The 20,416-nt window shown below is 42.5% G+C and overlaps 7 protein-coding genes and 1 non-coding gene across 12 annotated transcripts; 2 read left to right on the top strand and 6 right to left on the bottom strand.

Annotated features, from left to right (window-relative positions):
* Positions 1 to 850: 850 nt before the first annotated feature.
* On the bottom strand, positions 851 to 1,891 carry LOC125767247 (ORM1-like protein). Its single transcript, XM_049433616.1, has 3 exons — positions 1,633 to 1,891; positions 1,416 to 1,567; positions 851 to 1,346 (listed from the first exon to the last, which is right to left on the bottom strand). Exons 1-3 carry the CDS (start codon positions 1,801 to 1,803, stop codon positions 1,211 to 1,213), a joined length of 459 nt encoding a protein of 152 aa, XP_049289573.1. The 5' UTR covers positions 1,804 to 1,891; the 3' UTR covers positions 851 to 1,210.
* A 126-nt stretch (positions 1,892 to 2,017) lies between these two features.
* Positions 2,018 to 7,558, bottom strand: LOC125767207 (cationic amino acid transporter 4). 4 transcript variants are annotated; one of them, XM_049433552.1, is made up of 4 exons: positions 7,318 to 7,558; positions 6,753 to 6,975; positions 4,507 to 6,015; positions 2,018 to 4,440 (listed from the first exon to the last, which is right to left on the bottom strand). In XM_049433552.1, the coding sequence occupies exons 2-4, from the start codon at positions 6,892 to 6,894 to the stop codon at positions 4,043 to 4,045; spliced, it is 2,049 nt and encodes a 682-aa protein (XP_049289509.1). In that variant the 5' UTR covers positions 6,895 to 6,975; positions 7,318 to 7,558; the 3' UTR covers positions 2,018 to 4,042. The 4 variants fall into 4 exon arrangements, with proteins under 4 accessions (XP_049289509.1, XP_049289507.1, XP_049289508.1 ...); XM_049433550.1 differs by having other exon boundaries at positions 7,230 to 7,558; XM_049433551.1 differs by having other exon boundaries at positions 6,753 to 7,558.
* Positions 7,559 to 7,668: 110 nt separating this feature from the next.
* LOC125767228 (lipoyl synthase, mitochondrial) lies at positions 7,669 to 9,486 on the bottom strand. 2 transcript variants are annotated; one of them, XM_049433587.1, is made up of 5 exons: positions 9,362 to 9,486; positions 8,870 to 9,220; positions 8,482 to 8,696; positions 8,139 to 8,413; positions 7,669 to 8,060 (listed from the first exon to the last, which is right to left on the bottom strand). In XM_049433587.1, exons 1-5 carry the CDS (start codon positions 9,422 to 9,424, stop codon positions 7,777 to 7,779), a joined length of 1,188 nt encoding a protein of 395 aa, XP_049289544.1. In that variant the 5' UTR covers positions 9,425 to 9,486; the 3' UTR covers positions 7,669 to 7,776. The 2 variants fall into 2 exon arrangements, with proteins under 2 accessions (XP_049289544.1, XP_049289543.1); XM_049433586.1 differs by having other exon boundaries at positions 9,317 to 9,476.
* Positions 9,487 to 9,963: 477 nt separating this feature from the next.
* On the bottom strand, positions 9,964 to 10,035 carry Trnaa-cgc (transfer RNA alanine (anticodon CGC)). Its single transcript has one exon. It is a non-coding gene; the product is annotated as a tRNA-Ala (tRNA).
* A 114-nt stretch (positions 10,036 to 10,149) lies between these two features.
* On the bottom strand, positions 10,150 to 15,215 carry LOC125767199 (uncharacterized). Its single transcript, XM_049433537.1, has 3 exons — positions 15,006 to 15,215; positions 14,086 to 14,928; positions 10,150 to 14,022 (listed from the first exon to the last, which is right to left on the bottom strand). Exons 2-3 carry the CDS (start codon positions 14,606 to 14,608, stop codon positions 10,217 to 10,219), a joined length of 4,329 nt encoding a protein of 1,442 aa, XP_049289494.1. The 5' UTR covers positions 14,609 to 14,928; positions 15,006 to 15,215; the 3' UTR covers positions 10,150 to 10,216.
* A 75-nt stretch (positions 15,216 to 15,290) lies between these two features.
* Positions 15,291 to 17,299, bottom strand: LOC125767222 (protein LTV1 homolog). Its single transcript, XM_049433579.1, has 5 exons — positions 17,177 to 17,299; positions 16,910 to 17,089; positions 16,069 to 16,838; positions 15,746 to 16,003; positions 15,291 to 15,672 (listed from the first exon to the last, which is right to left on the bottom strand). The coding sequence occupies exons 1-5, from the start codon at positions 17,177 to 17,179 to the stop codon at positions 15,426 to 15,428; spliced, it is 1,458 nt and encodes a 485-aa protein (XP_049289536.1). The 5' UTR covers positions 17,180 to 17,299; the 3' UTR covers positions 15,291 to 15,425.
* On the top strand, positions 17,300 to 17,860 carry LOC125767250 (protein PET100 homolog, mitochondrial). The gene is made up of 2 exons (XM_049433620.1): positions 17,300 to 17,414; positions 17,481 to 17,860. The coding sequence occupies exon 2, from the start codon at positions 17,496 to 17,498 to the stop codon at positions 17,742 to 17,744; it is 249 nt and encodes an 82-aa protein (XP_049289577.1). The 5' UTR covers positions 17,300 to 17,414; positions 17,481 to 17,495; the 3' UTR covers positions 17,745 to 17,860.
* A 192-nt stretch (positions 17,861 to 18,052) lies between these two features.
* Positions 18,053 to 20,358, top strand: LOC125767209 (testis-expressed protein 10 homolog). The gene is made up of 2 exons (XM_049433554.1): positions 18,053 to 18,929; positions 19,004 to 20,358. The coding sequence occupies exons 1-2, from the start codon at positions 18,145 to 18,147 to the stop codon at positions 20,253 to 20,255; spliced, it is 2,037 nt and encodes a 678-aa protein (XP_049289511.1). The 5' UTR covers positions 18,053 to 18,144; the 3' UTR covers positions 20,256 to 20,358.
* The last annotated feature ends 58 nt before the right edge of the window (positions 20,359 to 20,416 follow it).

Consider the following 20,416-nt stretch of genomic DNA (forward strand, 5'->3'; position numbering starts at 1 on the left):
TTATTTTACTGCCCTGCTAACCGCCCCGCCTCCCTTTCCCCCGGCGCCATCGACCATGTATCGACGAGCAGCTGAAGCTAACGGGGTCAACGAACTGCGACGCACGGCGTTGCTCTGGTCAATGTCATTACAAAACTTTTTAGAGAGGAAATTCGATGTTAGATTGTCTACAGCGGAATAGAGTTGAACAATTATATGGTGTATGGTATGGCGTGGAATTTTTTTAAATAACATTTTTACCACCAACAATGGTGCTCCAATTAACGAAAGAGGCTCGTCCTTGGTGCATCCGATTGGCGAGAATTTTCCGACGGGTTTTGTTTCAGAAACTGACCTAATACGAAATGGTTCGCTTCTAATTTGACCATATGTAAGATTTGCGTATGTGGCAAACAAAGAGAAGCGGAGAGATAACGACAAAGTGTTACAAAGAGAGTACAATCTGACAGAGCAAGAGAGAGAGAACGAGAGAGTGAGAGAGGAGAGTGAGTTTGGAAGCTTCTAACTACTATGTATGTATACTAAATTTGAAGAGCGAACAACAAACTACAACAACTAGGCACCATTGGGATTCGCCTTTGTTCTACGCATTCAAGGAGCATAATGTTGCAAAATACGCTTTTCAAAAGGCAACGCAACATCCCTCACGCACACGACACTTTACATTTTCATCGCTGAAGGTTAGGATTAGTTGAGTTGTATCTGTATGCCTAGTCGCGTTGGAATGTACCTACAAGAAAGAGAAGTCAGAATAGATGCACATGATCAATTCGCAATGCATTCATTATCGTTCATTATGAGCATTGATAATTATGGAAAATTATGAAATTGATTGCAAATTAACTACACCTTTGTGCGTCATAAGATCCTATTTTATTTCAATATACACAATACACATCACATCTAATAGGTGATCAATGTTGATCTCGAAAAAAAAAGATTCTTTTATCATCATTATGATTTTGATACTTATTTTAAAGAGTAAACCTCGTGCTGCTTAGATCCATATTTTACAGTCTTTTATCCACATACGAGAATCAACGCACGGTTTAAAGTCCAATTGTTACAATTTTAAGATTATTACACGTGTATACATCCAGAACTTGGTTGGATGAGCTTAACATACAAATATTCTTCCTTGCGTTAATGGAAAGATTAACAAAGTAAATCTATGTACCGATTAGAATGTGCCTGTTTGATACCCACCATTTTAGTATTTGTTAATACCAAACAAACGTACGCCATGGAATTGAGGAAGCTTTGGTACGAGTACCACCACGAGCGAGATAAAGTTGACGATAAAATGATCGTTATCATTGCGCGTGTAAAGACATGTCAGAAGAAACCTGCAAGGAACAGCCAAAAAGTAAATCAATAAAACCGAAATTACGAAAATGTTGTGTCGCCACGCTTACAGAATAATTGGAGCAGCGGTCAGAAATTTTCTTGTCGTCGTAAACTGTTCCCCACAGTTGATCTGTTCCCAGTGGGTGTATTTGCGATTCTCACCCGCATCGATGCTCATCCATGGTGCGCCTTTGATCGAATGGAGAAAGTATAAGTGAGCCTGAAAGTACAATCGGAAACAAACAGGTGTAATTCCGCAAATTCTTTCCGTTATCAACCCATTACCAGATTGTGAGAAATGTTCGTAATCGTCCAAGCGTACGGAATCTGCACAAACGGTATCGCTAGTAGCACGATGTGAAAGATAGTTATGCCCAGGACGTACGCAAGCCATAAACCACGCGAATCAAGCCAGGACGAGTTGGGATTGGGATCGCCATTACCGCCGGCAATCATTTTTTCGTTAGATAGAACGCAACACAAAGATTATTCCAAATGCAACAAATTATCAGCTGACGTTTGTTTGTTTGTTTACATGATTTTCGCCAACCTCAGGGTGTATTCTACTGAAACAGCGCACAGTGTTCTTGGAGCTGAAACGGAAATTTAAAATGACATTTGATGAGCTGAAATTCTACAACATTTTTAAATTTATTAAAATTTAAGTTGATTTTAAGTAAAAATGAAAGCAATTCGTTCGGAGATATGTTTGCTTCTTTTTGGAAAATAGTTACAATTATTATTTTGTATTTTTCATAATATATTTTGATGGGATGTCACAGTACCTCTACTGTACTTTATTTTGAAATAGTCGTTGATGACTAAATTCCAACTGAAATCAGTAAAGAATATAATGTAAAAAAAATACGTTACAAGATCAGAAAAGAAATCAGAGAGAAATAGTACTGCAAAATGATTTAGTTAAATTCGTCATATGTGTGTATACTTTATTGTTCTTATGGTGGTTTTGTGTGATTAATATTATTTTATGCTTGACCAATATTGTTATCCTTTAGTTTATAAGTTCTAAAGCATGTATTGTTCTCATACACATTGCAATCATTGAGTTTTCTTGATAAAAAAAAATCTGATAGAACAAATAGTTTAGAAAAGAAATACTTTATATTCACTGCTACTAATTGATCTAGTGTACTTTATGCGTCGTATCAGAGCTTTTTTTAGAGGGGACTCGGTTTCAAACATTATATTGTACTAGCTGATGGTTCTCAGGGGGTAGAACGTTCTCCTGTTATTACGATACGGCTCGAAGTAGATAGGATATCATGCACTGTGCGTCCTACAATCCGAGTATCTGGATGTACTGGAAATACTGGATACGAATAAATATCTTATGAACGACGGTTGGTGATTTTATCTTATCGATAAGTTCGGTAATATGAATATGTACTCTTCATTGACTGTGCATTCATTTCTACTATAGTTCTTTGCTTAATATACATACTGCCGATTACGGCATGATTTTGCTACACGTGTACCTGTCTTTCAGTGTGTATAGTATAAATGTTTTTTTGTAGTACTCTAAATTTAATTGCAAAAAAATAGCAAAAACAGAAATGCAACTATCGAAAGCCATTCTATATTATGGTGCGTGTTTCTATGCTTATACACAGCTCAGCGATGATGGGGGAAAATGTAAGATTGACTATTGGCGTAAGTTACCCGTTTTAAAGTTTTGTTTTTTTTTTGTCAAACATATAGCTATATGTATAGCCATTTTAACATAACCATAAAGTACATATAAGCTCACACAATTCGGTGGTTGAAATACAGTATAGACAGTGGGTTCTGTGTAAAATCGGTTTTCTAACAACCAAATAAAAATGGAAGTAAAATATTAATAAGTAATTTGTGCTAAGTAGTTTGTGTGTTGTAAAAATCTTGTATATACCATGGTAATAGCTTCATTAGGCAACAGTTTTAATCTTACTATAACTGGTACTCTAGACATGGCCGTCTATCCAATCATGCTTTCAGTACTTTTGTGGGAGAAAAGCAAATCTGCCTAACATATGTAAGTAAACGTATGTCAATCAATCAAAACCTTTAACGTTAGTAAATCACTTGTTTTCCATGGAATAGAAAAACGAAAAACACAGCGCATTACACTTACTTTTATGCAGACACATTGTTTGTTCTAAGGCAATCGTTAGTAGCATAATATCTAATACTGTGCATTGAAATAGGTCTACCCATTTCGTAGAATATTTACTGCAAAACGCCACGTTCACTTCACGTTGGATCCGTATGATCCGCTTGATCCACATATATGTAGATCCTGGTAGACCGTTGTACAGAGTGATTTCTTTAAATTAGGTGTAATAATAGTACTATAGGTACACTGATGCGTGCTTCTAGCTGGTATGATCCTTGGCGATAGATTCTTTGGTAGATAGCTTCGTAAAAAGGTTAACAAACTTGTACCTACAAATTTTGCACTGATGATATCCCTATGTATGACAGCTTTGTTTGCCATTTGGACCGTAGTTGATCGCTTTCAGTAGCACTCTCGAGTAAGATGTACAATATGCCAGCTCGGAATGGGTTACGACAAAAAAAAATTACAAATCTTAACAAACACATTGCGCGATCCCGAGAACGTGAACAGTGAATTAAACTTTGAACGATTTCAAACGTAAACGTAAATGGAAGGAAATGGACCCGGCTTTTTTCGCTCTTAAGAATCTTCATCATCGTCATCGTCTACTATCGCCTGCCGGTCACCGGCGGTCTTGCGGCTTATTCTTCCTTTGATTATCTTTGTTACTGTTACCTTAGTGCCACCACCGAGTGCAGTGCTGGTGGATCCCCAGCCACGAATCGCCTCGCTGGTAGACATCAGCATGGAGTAGGACGTACCAAGTTCACCTTCCTTGCTGTTGTGAATGCCGTACAGGAAGTATACCAGCATACCGATCGACAGCCAGATGAAGAATCGTAGCCAGGTTAAAAAGCTCAGATGAACCATCAGCTCGATATTGCAGAAAATGCTCAGTGCCGGTATGTACGGTACGAACGGTACCTTAAACTGTAGTCCGCGAGTGTTTTGATGATGGGCCGATATAACAACTACGCCTACAAAATGAGAAGAGATGTTGAGAATCGGAACCTTGAATTGTTCCGAATGCTGTTTTAACTTACACGCAACGAGACAGAATAGCAGGAATCCGTAAAGTCCCAACGCCCACCAGGTTCCGTTGTACAACTCGTCCCAGGAGTTTTCCAGCTGGAAGCAGACAGCTACACTCAGTACACAAAACATTAACACAGCACCGGAACAGGCCACGCCGGGTTCGCACCGTCCCAGAACAGGCTCTAGCCAACGGAATTGTGGCCGTAGTCTACCAGCTAGGGCAATTTCAATCATTTCACTCGTAGGCGATGATGGATCGATGGTGCTCGACTGGGAGGAAGAATCAATTCCACCTCCTGGTGGGCCGGCGGTAGCACTACCACTACCCGGAAGGGCCGGACCACCATCTTCCTCGTCCGTACCTGGTGTATCTGGCGCGAGATGGACGGTTTCTTCTACCGATATCGGACGATAGCGCAGTACGATGACGCTAGCAGACACGATCGTGTAGGCGAGCAGTGTTCCTATCGACATAAACTCTACCAACTTTTCCAGATCGAATAGCAGCGCCAACAGCGCACTACAGACACCGGACAGGGCGAGATTCAATAGCGGTACTTGCGTTTTTGTGTTCACCTTTCCGAAGCATGAAAACAGCAAACCATCGCTTGCCATCGCATAGAGACAGCGGGGTAAAGCGAACAGTGATCCAAGCAATGTCGTCGTCATACCACAGATGGCTCCGGTCGAGATAGCATATTTGGCCCACGTGATGCCACGCATACCGAACGCATCCGGTAGTGCAGCGGCCGGGTTAATTTCATTGTACGGAATCATAAGCGTTAGTGCCGCACTAACCAGCACGTACCCAACCGTCACTACGCACAGCGACAGAATGGTGGCCAACGGTATAGAAACGCTCGGATTTTTCGCTTCCTCACCAGAAGTAGCAATACTGTCGAATCCTACAAAAGCGTAGAAACACGTTGCCGCTCCAGCTAGCACCCCACCAAAGCCGTATGGCATAAAGCCTTGCTCCGGGAGCGACCAGTTGTCTGGTGAGGCGTACCAGAAGCCCAACACCACCACCAGCGCCATTACGGCTACATTCACCGTCGTCAGTATGCTGTTTATCATAGCCGTTGCCTTAACACCGGCCGCAAGTGCTACGGCGTAACTGATACACACGAAGAATGCCAGGAAGTCGGGATACTTTGCCAGCAGCTGCTCGTGCATCTCGCCCGTAATCTCCATCGTAATGTTAGCCACGATGTTGCCCAGCATTGAGTCGACGTAACCGCTCCAGGCACGGGCTACCGAGGCGGCACCGAGCATATGCTCCAGGATAATGTTCCAGCCGATGACGAATGCCCAAAACTCGCCGATGGATACGTACGTGTAGACATATGCCGATCCTGCCTTGGGGACACGGGTACCAAATTCCGCATAGCAAAGGGCCGCCAAGAGTGATACTAAACCGGCAAGGATGAACGAAAGGACGATCGCCGGACCGGCCATCTCTCGGGCAACGGTACCGGTAAGGACATAGATTCCAGCGCCCACCATATGACCGATACCTACAAAAAGAAACGTTGGATTAAATGGTGATCATAGAAAACATCAAAAGGTAAGTCATACAAGCGGCTTGAAACCGGCCGCGAAGGATACAATCGAAGAAGCTAAAAATACTCTCCCGTACACACGTCCTTGAAAATGTTACCTTCCATATGTTTTCGGGCTGTGCCATAAGAATAGCCACATTAAGTAACTGATTTTGCATATTTTTGCGTTGCAAACAAGTAATCAGGTAATTAATTATACAAATCAGAAAGCACGAATTTCAATTAACAATTGAACCGAAACTAATCTAAGTATTTTTCCCCATTGCAGCACACTAAACGCAATATACAACTTGTAAGGGAAAACACACACACACACAAACACACGCGTACACCCTTTCTGGTCTGGCGTCATTCGGCAAAAAGAATGCGTACGGACATAGTTCAGGAGCACATAAAATGCTTAGCGCAATTAATGTAAACACAAAAGGATGTAAACAACACAGTACAACTACCACCTGTTTACTTTGACGTAACGCAGCCTGCTTTGCGTATCCTTTTTTCTCTCCTTTGGCTAGTGTGATGGTATGTTTAACTGTTGTGCCATTCCATATGTGTGTGTGTGTGTGTGTGAGTCGTGTGAAAATGTGCGTGTAGCAAAATTATTGGGGATTATTTATTCCTTTGTGCACTTTTTTGTTCCGGTTACTAGAAATAGTGTGCGGGAACGAAATTTCCATACATATAAAACTTACCTAGTAACGTAATGTCGAATGTATTTAGGCATCGATTCAGCGGTGTTTCCATCAGGTCCGCCGGAAGCTGTTTGGTGCGGTTCATCTTTGTGCACAGACCGGACATGACGTGCCCCAGGATCATTCTCCTAGCGCTGGGCATCGTCACGTAGTAAGCTTAATTACGATTCAAATTCCACGCACAGCTTCCCCGAACCTGTGTATCCGGTTGCGTTGTACAATCCTGCCATATGGAACGAACAGGTGGAAGGTGAGTATATTTTTTTTCTATCTTTGCTAATTTACTACGATGTTCGCTATCGATAGATGGTAATTAATCAAAACGGGCACAGAGATTATACGTAAAGCGCTTTAACAGGACGTTCTTTTAGTAATGTTATTAAGAAACTGTTTTTTTTTTTCATTGGTTTTCTCCCTCGGTATGTTTTCACTTTCGAAGTGTAGGAACGCACTTTTGTACCTTGGAGTACGATTTACCTTGATAGCGATGATGATGATGGTGTACAACTTCAGCAATAAATAACCGAATGATTGCGTCCAGTGACACAGTTGTATCTGCGCTCACCTTCGAGCAGCTGGAAACTCCTTCGCCCACGGTTGGACCTCCTACCGAAAAGGAATGGAAGGACCGTCCGTTCTGTTCACCTTTACAGTCTGTTTGGTTCTGACCCAACGCACAGTCTGGCACGGTGAGTGGCAACTTGTTCGATTTTTTCGAACGTACCTTACCTTCTCGCACTCGCACACATTGCGCGACGTGTAGATAGGAACGTGGGTGGTCATGCGCAAACGCATCACCACCTTCTTGAAGAAATTTTGCGGTAGCGCGAATGAACCGAATTTTGTTGGGATAGAGCAAGGAAAGGAAAACGTTAGCCAGGACACATTCCCTTGGATATGCGATACGAAAATATGATTTTATCTTTTCCACATGAAGGAAATAACATTTATTGCACTATTTTACTAATCAAAAGCAATAACAATTTGTTCAGGAACCGATGTGCTCAAACGGGGCTTCAGATTATTAGACACTCTTGGTTACGTCTAGGGGGACGTCTTCCTTCGCTCTTCTAGCTGCCTCGGCCGTAGCTCGATTGCGCAGAATACTGGTGATGAAAAATTCACCCGCCTTGTATGAGCTGCGTACTAGTGGGCCACTGGCCGTATACAGAAAGCCAAGCGCATTGCCTCGTTCCTCCCAGTGTTTAAACTTTTCCGGCGTCACGTATTCGATCACCTTCAGATGTCGTTTAGTAGGTTGCATGTACTGCCCAAGCGTAAGACAATCGACACCGACCGAACGAAGATCTGCAAGTGGAAAGTAAATTCCTCATGAAAGGGGTTTCCTAGTCGTTGATAAAACTCTCTAAATTCCACCATACGTACCTTTGAGCGTTTGTTCAACTTGTTCATCCGTTTCGCCCAACCCAAGCATTATTGAGGATTTGGTCATGAGATTCGGATTGAATCGTTTCACACTCGCCAGACACTCTAAACTTTGTCGATAGCGAGCGCGACGGTCGCGGACAAACGGTGTCAGTGCTTCAACCGTTTCGATATTGTGCGCGTACACGTCCAGTCCAGACATGGCGACCGTTTCGATACATTCGACGTCACCACGAAAGTCTGGTGCCAGGCATTCGACGAAAATACGAGGATTCCTGAAATAGCAGAATATTTAGCAAAGGTTTGGGTAAGATTTTAACACCGCGCTGATGGTCCCACATACTGGTTCTTAATTTCTTTGATCGTTGCAGCAATATGCTTTGATCCTCCGTCTGGTAGATCATCACGATCGACCGATGTAAGGACAATGTAATCCAATCCCCATGATGCAACGGCCGTAGCCGTATTCATTGGTTCTGCCGGATCTAGAGGGGGTGGTGCACGTGCCGTTTTCACGCTGCAAAATCGACATCCTCGTGTGCAGGTGTCACCCATCAACTACAAACAAAAGCATAGAAAAACGATCGTACATTAAGTTCTGTTGCCATTCGGCTACCACGTTCACTTTCATCCATTCGTTCACTACTATTGATAACAGGTTACCTATTAGAAGACCTCCTTATCAGCAAGAAGAAAAAAAAAACACATCTGTCTACGTTCGTATGTCTTACCATTATAGTAGCCGTCTGAGTGCCATGCTCACCACCTCCCCAGCATTCACCGATGTTTGGACATTTCGCTTCCTCGCATACCGTTGCTAGCTTTAGCTCACGTAGTTGTTCCTTAATGCGGGTAAAATTTTTACCCATTGGAATTTTAGTCTTCAGCCAAGGTGGCAAACGCAACCGTTCATTTTCACCCTTCTCACGGCGCAGTTTGCCTTCGTACGCGGACCAATCCTCTTTGTTATAGTCCGGATGTTGCACAAAGTCCTGAAAGTTTGGTCCACTCTCCAGTCGCTCCCGAATTTTCTCCAGCTGATTGCTGGCACTTGCTGCACTGTGTTTACATTGCTGCGGGATCTGGAAGGACAGCACAAGTGCACAAGAAAAATAAACATCGGACCGAGTAATGTTTCATAATCAGTTTTTCGGATCTTCGGGTGAATTTTACGCTACATAGGATATAGTATGAGGACACGACACTAACTGTTTGCAACTTACTATTAACGGGACGTATTTTCCTTTTTGTAGCGAATTTCGCAACAGTGGCACACTGCTAGCCATCGTGAAGGAAAATGAGAGAAAAACAAAACTGATTAAGGGTTGTTTTTTTTGTTATGACTTTCACCACATTCGAAGTGTCAGGTTAGATCACAGCATTTCGTACCACGCCATGTTGAATGATTGCTGAAGTTGGTGTTTGATTTGACTGTTATTGAATTAGAATAAATTGGCATGTGTTTGGGTAAAATTAATATGCTTCGCTACTTAATCTTATTGTATTGTACCATCGTTATACTGTTTTTGTTTAATCTCATTGCAACAATCGCTGGTGGCAAATTCTAATGGTTGGTGGCAATTTTAATGAATTTATTTAATTAATCTCCTAAACCGGTAATGAATTTTAGTTTATTCTATATCTCATCAATTCATGACGAATTAATTCAACATGAAAACAATATGTGAACAATATTTCACAAATTGATTTTCCAAGAAAACAATTTATTGCAATGCAATAATAAAATTAACCAAATTTGCTTATCATTCAAAACGTAATAACCAACCGAAAAGTTTTTCTTAACAACGAATGGAGGAAAAAAGTCTGGAGATGCCGGGGATTGAACCCGGGACTTCTCACATGCGAAGCGAGCGCTCTACCACTGAGCTACATCCCCGATGCAGGATGCGGCTGTCTAGTACCCAAGGGGTCACCCGCGATGAGCCCATGAGCAGATTAGAACGGGGGTGTCAAACCTAGTCCATCATCGTGAAAAATTCATGCGTATATATTATTATTTTGAAATGGTAAATATTGGTAGGGTTTTATTTTTTTTATGAATGTATACATTAATTTACTTATGCAAACATTTCCGCAGTTTTGCCATCATCGTCCAATAAATCCGTAGGAAACTGAAGCTTCTGGACCAAATACTCAACCATTCGGGGACGCTTTTCAAGCGTAAACTTGTGCAGCAAAGTTGCATTACGATGATTTTTGAACCGATAATTAAACGCACTGTTTAGACTTGCTCCACACTGTATCAAATGTTCAACGATTGTAATATGTTCAGTTTCTAGTGCAACTACCAGCGGGGTGCGTCCGAAGTTATCTTCTGCTTCGTAATTAACCTGCGCTGCGAGTAGTATTTTAGTAATAGCGATTAAATTGTTTAACGCTGCAACGTGCAGACAGTTCATCCCGAGTATATTCACAGTGTTACGATCTGCACCACGATCAAGCAGATATTGCGTCATGGCGTTGTCATTCAATATCACTGCTATCATTAAAGGGCTGCGCTGCAGGAAATCCTTCACTTCCAAGTGCGCTGGTTGACGGTCGATAAGTAACTTCAGAATGTCCCTTTTGCCGAGGAGACAGGCATGCAACACGTGCTCCGCTTGGACCGACACACCGACAGTTGTCAGTAGGAAGTTTATTTGAGCTTCAGTTTGATCGGTATCGATCGCAATACTTAAAGCTGAACGCTTATCTCTAGTTACCAAATTCACATCCAAGTTTGGGATCGATAGTAACAGCGAAAGAATAGTTCTTTTCCCGCTATGTACGGCAAAATGCCAAGGGCTGTAAAAATTTTCATTTTCAAACAATCCATTCGCCCCATACTGTAGCAGCAGCTGAGTTGCTTCCCAGTGGCCACTAGCACACGCAAGCATTAGTGGGGTGTAGGAGTATTCCTTGCTGACGGAATCAATTAAGATGGGCACTCCAGGAGTTTGTGTTGCAACTGTCAGCATATACTGTAGGCAGTCAACCCTGTTTAACCGGGCAGCTAAATGAAGTAAATCTCCCTTGTGAAGTTCATAACCAAACCGTTTATGAAGCATCACGAACACCTCGTAATTATTTGCTTCGATGGCTGCTCTGAGTGGATTATTTTGGTATCCGTCCGCCTGCAAAGCTACGATCCTGCCTATATCTACAGGAAATCGTATCAGTAGTTCTTGCCTATTTTGAATCGCCATCGTGTGTATTACTTTCGGTTCGATCCATGGATCAGCACCGTGATCAAGCAGTATCTGCACTACCTCGTCCTCGTGGTATCGAACCGCGATCAGCAATGGTACGTCACCGAATTTGTTTTTCGATTTAAGAAGAATGTTGTACCGTTTCAACACAAAGTGTAACAGCTCCAGGTCAGAGCGTAGCACCGTCCAATGAAGTACCGTGTTTCCGACATGATCATGCAGCTGAAGAAACCATTCCGATGGAAATAAGAGTACGAGTTCGCGTCTAAACTCTGACGAGTGTAGATTGAAAATGGAATGCATTTCAGTGGTTATGAGCGTTTGCATTGCATTTTCGCTAATCCGTTGCCACAACGAGCGTAGAACATCAATTAATCCATATTTCAGTGCTAAACGGCAGCAAAACACTTCCGGACTGCCGATCAATTGTTTTATCTTTTCAGTTAGATCGGCTTCTTTTAAGTACTGCAAGAGGAGATAAAACAAATTAGAACTGCAGGGTTCGTAAGTGAGTATTTGTGCAATAAAGCGTGCAGGATTTGCATTCAGCGCCACCGATACGATTTCCTGATCGAGAAAGGTTCGTCTCATAAAAAGCAAATCTACGCTGGAGTTCATTCGTTGTAAGTTTAGGATTCGTTGCTCTAGAAGATTAGTCTGAAAGTTTCGAATCATATAAAAAAAATCAGCTTGTTCAATCGTCCACTCAGTTTGAGAGTGAAATATATCCCTGAAATGCGCCGTTTTTTCAAATTCTTGCAGCCGTTGCCCTTTGCATGGTGGTGTCGCTGCGGTACCATACAATTTAAAACGGTTTTCAACTAAATATCGTGCATTTAGTACGACAGCATTTGTGCACGCAGTAAGCGTATCGTACGCAAGCATATCATGTGCCAAATAGTTCCGCAGGTTTCGCCCTGTAATGACTGGAATCGACTGCGCTAGATCGACTACGTTTTCACGGAATAGAGCCAAATTGCAGAGTATTTCTGCTGCTTCCAACAGACAATACTCTAGCGCTAGCTGGTGCGTAACTGAAGGTAGCATGCCAGTAGTTCGCTGGCAATTGCTCAATATATCATTCATGCTGTCGAGCAGTCCGTCGAACATACGCTGCAACACGTGCTCGTCCGACTTCCGGATTGTTTTCAGCTTTTCCAACACATCTCGTGTATTGGTCTGTTGTGCCCGTCGATCTTTGACGATTTCTTTTAGTACGCGATACTTGTTATCAAGCACATACACATTCTGGTAGTAGCTTTTGGCTAGTCGACGATTCACAAACTGCACATATTCGTCATCCTGTAGCGGAAGACCGAGTGCCTGCATAGTTTTTACCGTTGCATCCAGTGCAACATCGACACGTTGCTCGGTACGACCTAACAATGTGTCTAGTCCACCAAACTGTTCCTTTGCTAAGCGTGTCCAAATGGCACCCCAAATGTACTGGCGCATTTTATCCTTTTCGGCCATTTGCAGCCGCGCTAGTAGTTCCCGTGCATACATTAAATCCGTTTTCTGTACCAGCTTGTGACGTTTGGAAAGCTCCGTGCGGGACAGAATGCCATCTACGATGCGTCGCACACGGTCCAACGTTGCCGTCGGTTGGTGGATGTAGCTTTCGAGGAAAAAGAAATCGTCGATCGTGCGCCCAAGCGTTACATTTTCCATGCGAATAACATTGATGCGGAGTTCTAAATCCTTCACGATGTACTCCAAATCGTTTCTCGTTGCTGGATCAATAGTACCGGACGATGCTGAAGTATCCAACATGTACTGTATAAGCGTTTTGGCCTCCGTCAGTTGCTCGGGCAGAAACTTTTCAATTAAAGTCCCTTTGAACTCCGTTCCAACAAAGGCAATATAGCTACGAAGTGCCTCGATCGATCGGAAACCCTTCAGATATGCCAAATACCGTCTGTAGATTAGTAGATTTTGTTGCGTCTGCGTATACACGAACCAACGGCGAGCTTCGCGAAGATTCGTCTCTATTTTCTGAAACACTGTCCCAAGCTGGTCACTGCTTTCCTCTTCCAGTTCCCATTTGGCGAGCGAATAACCATGGCTGAAGAATTGTCTCAAATCGTTAGTCCGCTCGGTCAGCGCTTCTGATGTGATCAGTTGAAGTATGCGATTAAGTTTGGCCGTAATGTTGGGTGATTCACGTGTGCTTTTAATCATTTCTCCTATCACTTGCAGCGTGCGTTTTATCGCACGAATGCGTACCGGAGAGGGAACGGGCGGTTGCATGTGGGGTGGATCATTGCAGGGACCTTCCCGCATGCCATCGATATATATTAACACCTTACGGATGGAATAGTGCTGCTTCATTATGAAGTATGTTTCATGCAACTCCTTGAACGATCTTCTCGATCGCTTCCGCTGATCCCAATCGATGGTTTTTTCGTACAAGGCTTTTAAAGTTTGTTGCAATGGCAGTGGTAATTGATCGAAACTAATATCCTCATGAATGCCCTCCAATGTGGAGGGATTTATTTTTTTTACATTCATCTGAATGTAGGTGCGAATGCGTTTGGGAACGCGAGAGAGCTTCTTTTCGGCAGTAGGATTACATAAATGTCGTACATACTGTACGCAGTCTTCCAGGCTTATCGCCGGCTTCGCTTTAATGATCATGCCATCCCGAATCACTTTCAAAAAACGAACCAGACGTTCTAAAACGAAAAGAGCAAAGGAACGTAACGTAACAGTTGCAACACCACTAAATAATTACCTGCCTTTATCGATGGTAAAAGCGTACACGTCGAATCCATTGACCGCCTCGCCTGTAATTAGCTTCAGGAACACGGCGACACAAAACTGCAACTGCAACAGTGGCAATTTGCGAAGGTGTGTTTTAAGGAAGAAAACATGGGCATATATATGCCGCAAACGAAGCACCAATAATTCATCAATATCCGTGTACGAATCCGAGTTATGGTGCGCTATGATAAGATTGATGCACTCCACCATATGTGCAATACGTTCTGCTACATCCACACCCTTCCCGCACGCGTTACTGTCGCTGGTTTGATAAGCATTTGGACCATTTTGGTAGCTAGCCTTCACGAGTTCGTACTCGACGAAGTGTACCATTTCTTCCGATAAGGCAACGTTGCGAAGTTTCAGTTCGGCGTACGGCTTAGACAGTAGCGTATAAATGTCCGTATCGGTTATTTTATCAGGCGATAATAACTGTTTCAACTGATCCACATTTCCACCAAGAATAGCTATTTGTATTGTTGTGTATGATGATTCCATTTTAAATTTTAATCGTTTTCTGCTATCGAAACAGGCACTGCACTGTGTGAAACGACCGTTACAGGCGACACTTCAACAAAGACTGAATGGTCTATAACAAAGACTGAATTTCAAGAGCAGGAACCATAATAGGAACTCTTTTAACTTGAGTATGTTTGCAGTGGCATCCGATATAAATTTCGTACGATACGTAAGCCATCCTTTCAGTGGTTTCTTCATGTTGTTTAAATCGTTAGGCTTGTAACGATTCAGTTTGCATGCTCCAGAACCTGCAGTTATCATATTTCACAAAGGATTTCTGCCGTGTTCAGTGTTTTTGACTACATAATATGCAATGGAAAGGAAACAAATACTTTTCAAGGTTATTAAAAAAGTAATACATAAGATGTTTTCTTACCTTTTGTGTTTTTAAATTAGGCACTTGCATCGTTTAAAGACAGTTGATTCAAATTAATTTTAACTGTAGCCTATTTACATGCTGAATTATTGTGTACTGAAATAACAACCCGTGAATCATCAGTTGATCGTATTGTTTTGGTATGATCACTATGGTTGTTGCACTGGCCAAAAATTTTAATATTTCTCTAGCAAGAGATCAGTAAGTTGGATTAAATGCTATTAGCGACGGTGATATTGACCATTTTGAGAAACAGATCAACTAATAAAAAATATACATGTACATATATAGAACAAAACTTTGTTCAGAATTATTCGATTTATACATAAGTAAAGCAAACTGCAGTTGAATACAAGTAACGTGAATGGAAAAGCTCACAAAGGAAATAAAAACGTGGCGACATATCGACGATCGTTATGTTCAAACAAGCCTTTGAGCCGAATTGATGCTGCTGTTGATCTTGTGTTTCTCCTGTATTTGCTTTTCCTGCTTAAACGCCATCGTGTTTGCTTTGCGTTCTATCCTGCGTTCGGCACGGTACTCCTTAAGTAACTTTTTGCGCTCACGCTTTTCCTCACACGTTTCGTCTTTTGGCCTGATCGAAAGCACACTGAGGGTGGAGATAACGCTTCCGTCGCAGAGTGATTTTGGACCGGCAGGTTTGTCACTGTAGAAGACAAAAAAATGTAATCATTGATGATAGGAAGCTTACCAAGAATACCAATAGAACTGTTACTTACCTTTCACCCTGCTCCAGCTTGGCAATTGATTTCATGGTCAATTTACCTCCCTCTGCACCAAGCACATTTTCGGGGAGACCCGTTTTGGGATTGATCAGAATTTTACGTGCCTTTCTCGGTTCCTGGATCAGTTTCGGGTGATTGTAGATGTTGCTGTAGGTGGAAAGGATACTTTCACAGTCCCATTTTTTCTCCTCGCTATCTTCTACCTCCATGTCCACCTCATCTTCGGACTGTTCCGCTTCAAGTTGCGATAGGCTATTGAGAGAATGTTCAACAAGTTAGTTCTCCGCACCTGTTCATTTGTCCATGTTTCCACTTACTGCTCTCGGACCCATTGTTTCTCGAACTCTGCATCATATTTCGCTTCGCGTTCTCGCTTGAATTCGGCCGCACACATCAACAGTACATCGTCGTTCGTTTCGACGTATCCTTCGATTTCCTCACAGTCCAGTGCACCCACCTCTGGATCGTCGTACTGTTCATACAACTTTTCGAAACGATCGTCCAACAATGTTAGCTGCTCGTTACGTCGGATAACACTGCTAGACATAGAGTATTCCGTAAAGCGCGACTTTGTTTCCTCACGACCGTAGCCATATTCGAGCGGTCCCAAACCATCTCGTTCCTCATCCGGGTAATCATCATCATCCATATCATCCGAATCGAAGTCATGTTCACCTTCCTCGTCGAAAGCATCTTCAACGCCATCCGCACAAGGCTGCATCGCTAGCTCCATGAAGTTATCCTCCAGCTCATTGTTGGGATTATCGAAATCAAAGTCTTCATCCAGTGCTGCAACTACATCCGGATCCCAGTCTGGACGAGGACCGCGGGTCACTTCGACCGCTTTCTTCATGATACCATCCTTTTCCTCATACTCAGAAGCAAACACCGAACTGGGCAGCTTAATACGGACATCATCCCCATCAGTTGGATCGGTTTTAGTTGGTTTCTTGGTCGTTTTCGAGGCAACTGGTTCCCAGACTACCTCATTACGATCCGGCTCTCTGAGATGTTGCAGGTAATCATAATCATCGTCGAAGAAAATGCCATATTTGGCTTGCTCTTTTCTCCGCTTGGCTGCATCAACCTTAACAAAGATAGACACCATTCATTACTAAGGAGTTTCCAGTGACATCGCCTAGTGGTGTCTCTACTTACGCTTCCTTCAACAACTTGTCTGGAACTGTTGGCAATTAAATTCGCGTACTTTGGCGGCACTCTAACCGGTACCAACACATGCTGTGGAGCCTTCTCGTCAACGTACAGTGGATCGTGCTGGCTTCGGTTTACCAACCGAAAAGTGACCGCAGTCTTTTTATCGATGAACTTTTTCTTTCCCTGCAAGTGTGATCGTAACGCAGGATGTAGGTTATGATTGTTTTGATTATAAAACAAGGTCCATGTTTCCGGATTAACATTACTTACCATTGTTTACGAGTATATTGCACACTTTTCACCACTGATTGTTATTTCTGGTTGAAAAAACAACACAGAAAATCAAGTTTTCTATCGCACAGAAACAAAACTCGTGTTGGCATGCCAGGTGCTTTGAGGCAAAAGAATGAAACGTCAAATTGATCGTCGAAAAGTCAGACGCGCTGAAAAAAAAACAATAACGTAAACACACACGAAGGAAAGTGCGTCTTGTGGAATTATAATTTATGTAAGTTTTGCTGTGCACATTTTACCCAAGCGTATCTTTTTATAGACCGAACTATTCACTTTGCAGTATCGATCATTCAAAATGGGAGGATGGGCGTTAGAAATTGGAAAAATGGCACTCTATATGACCTTCCCTGTGGCAATGTTCCACTGGTTCAATCAACCGGAATATTTCGAGAAATGGGTAACCGATACTAGGCGGCAGCTGTATCCTCCAGAAAACCCGGAGCATCGAGCCGAGATAGAAAAATGTATCCGTAACGTACGTGAGCGCCATGACCAGGAGCTCCTGAAAGCATTGGAAGAGATGGAGCAGAAAGATAAAAAATAATCGGTGAAGATACATTCGGTCATCGCAATGTACATAATTTGTATTTGTTTAGTGTAAAATTGAAGCTTGTAGGAAAATATATAAAAAGCGTCATAGCAGAACGTTTTAAACGATAATATATGATATTCTCAACTGTTACGTTACTACATTAAAAGAGAAAATTAATGTTTTTTAGGCAAATCTACAAAAACGGAATGAAAATGGGAAGTCGGGTGAAAAATGTATAAAAATCGCTCAATAGCAACCCGGTGGAAAATATATAAAAACAGATAGTGGAATCGATTTTGAACGATAATCGAGCAAAGGTTGTCAAAATGCACATGTGTTTTGTTTAGGACTGTTGTTGGAATCAACGGGGCTCGTCGTTGCTTGTGCTCATTTCCTGAAAATAACTCTTAAAATGGGTGGAAATTCGAGAAAATTCAAAAAAGCAGAAAAATCTAAAATTAAGCTTAAAGGAGCCAAACTCCCTAAAGGCACCAACTTAACGAAAACCAATTTTAAGGTGCGCAAAATCGTCGTACCAGATCAGTTAAAGCAACGAAACCACTCCGACGCAGCGGTTCTTTCTAGCAGGAACCTTAGCTTGAAGGATTGTCTTGCCAAACTGAAGCTCAACAATGTGTCGTCCAAAATCGAAGGACTTCGTGGAGTGCGAGAAATCATTAGCAAAATGCCTTCGGAACTGCAAAGGATGCTCAGCTCTGTGGTGAAAGATGTCTCCAGTTTGTCCATTGATATTGAATCCGATGTACGAAAGGATTCGTATAAAACCTTAGGATGCATATTGGCCGCCTGTGGACCATCAGTATTGGTACCGTTCTACGAGGTGCTGCTGTCGTTTTTGCGCTGTAGCATGACCCATATTCAATCGCGAATCCAGGAAGATTCACTCTTGCTACTGGACGTACTGTTGCAGTACCTGCCGGAGTTGATTGTAACTAATCGGGATAAAATTCTGCCCCAATTTTTGGACATGATTTCAAAGCTGCGAGCGGAATCTAAACCAGGCCGTACATTAACGATCAACCTGGACAAGCAATCGACGAGTACACGATGGCGTGTAAAGGTGCTTTCACGACTGACGGGAATACTGAAAATTCTTCTCGATAGTAAAACGCTGAAGGATACTGCTATGCAACCTCTTGATGAAATTTCCCGTCCAACGGATGATGTGGATAACCCGTAAGTATATTTCTAGTGTTTAGTTGGCCTTTAAATCTCCGCCATACTTAAAAATGTATGTTTTGTTTCGTCAGATTTGCTTCGAAAGTTTCAGACTATCAACCGAATAAGGCGGTACAAATCAATTACATCTTCGATGGGGCAACAACCATGTTTTTACCGATACAAAAGCGGCACCTGTACACAATTTGCCCGATGGACGTACTGTTCCGAAAATCTTCCGATACAGATAAAGATCTTTCACTGGGTGAACGTATTGATGATGGACGAAAGCTGAAAATGTACATCGAGATGTTGATGCCGGTTTTGTTCGAATCCTGGCTAGAGGTTCGCCCAGCTAATACGGGATCCGACATGGTGCAGGAGCAAGCATTAACACAGGAAGCTGCAGCAACACTAGAATTGCTTATAGCTATTTTCATACAGTTTTGGGAGTTGATCGTTCAGTACTGCAATGAGGCAAACAACGATGATATGAAGGAATGGTTCCGCAAAAAGTACAGCGCCAATTTCTGCACCTACATCCTCGGTGGGTTTCCGTACTATCAACTCGCCACGGAGGCAAAAAGCCAAGGAAAGCGCTCCAAAACCACCTCGGCAATTTGGTCCGAGAAAACGGTAGACGATCATTGCTATAGGCACAATTTCAACATATGCTTCTTTTATTGTTGCCTGCACGAACAGTTCGGTGCGGGAAAGAAAAACTCCCAGCCATACGCGAAGATAGTGGAGTACGTGAAACGCTGCGTATCGAACTGGAAATTCCGTGGAGCAGAAGCCACCAACTTGCTGCTACAGGTACTTCGTTATATGTTGCTCGACTGCGCGTGGGTTAATCAGGAAACGCGAGCATTGCTAAAAACCTTGCTGGAGGTATACATAACGGCGAAACTTCCGCAGGACATTCGCAATCGCATTCTGGTGCTGTTTTGCGATTTAATTGTGCTGAACGATTCGCTATGGCGTCGATATGGTCAGGAGTTATTCACTCTCTGGTTGAAAATGTTGCCCAATTTACTGTGCAAACCAACGATCGACCTAGTGGTGTTGAAGGCGCTGCTTTGTTTGGGTCAGCGAGGCAATGCCCCGTTCCTGGAGGTGTTGGAAGCGAATGCGAAACAAATAGTGGCGAATTTGGGTACAATTCGTGTAACAAATGAATTGAAACCGGGCGAAGGATTTGTACTCATATGCAACTTACTGTTTTACATTCGGAAACGGGAACTGATTGCAGAGCTGCTCGCTAGTGATGCACGGAGTTTGAAAGAAACATCCCAAAGGGAACGTCTTTGCAGCACGCTAGAGCTGAAGTTAGGGATGCTATAAGATAAAATTCAATGAACGCAAATTGAGAAAGGGATGAGAATTTAGTTTTGTAGCAAAACTATCTATAATAAAAATTTAAATAAATATGATTATGCAAACGGAATCTGTGTGTAAAAATTGCTTCGGGAAGAAAACGCTTCAAATTTTATATTCGCTTTAAT

The sequence above is a fragment of the Anopheles funestus genome, chromosome 3RL (genome assembly GCF_943734845.2).
Source record: "Anopheles funestus chromosome 3RL, idAnoFuneDA-416_04, whole genome shotgun sequence".
NCBI lineage: Eukaryota > Metazoa > Arthropoda > Insecta > Diptera > Culicidae > Anopheles > Anopheles funestus.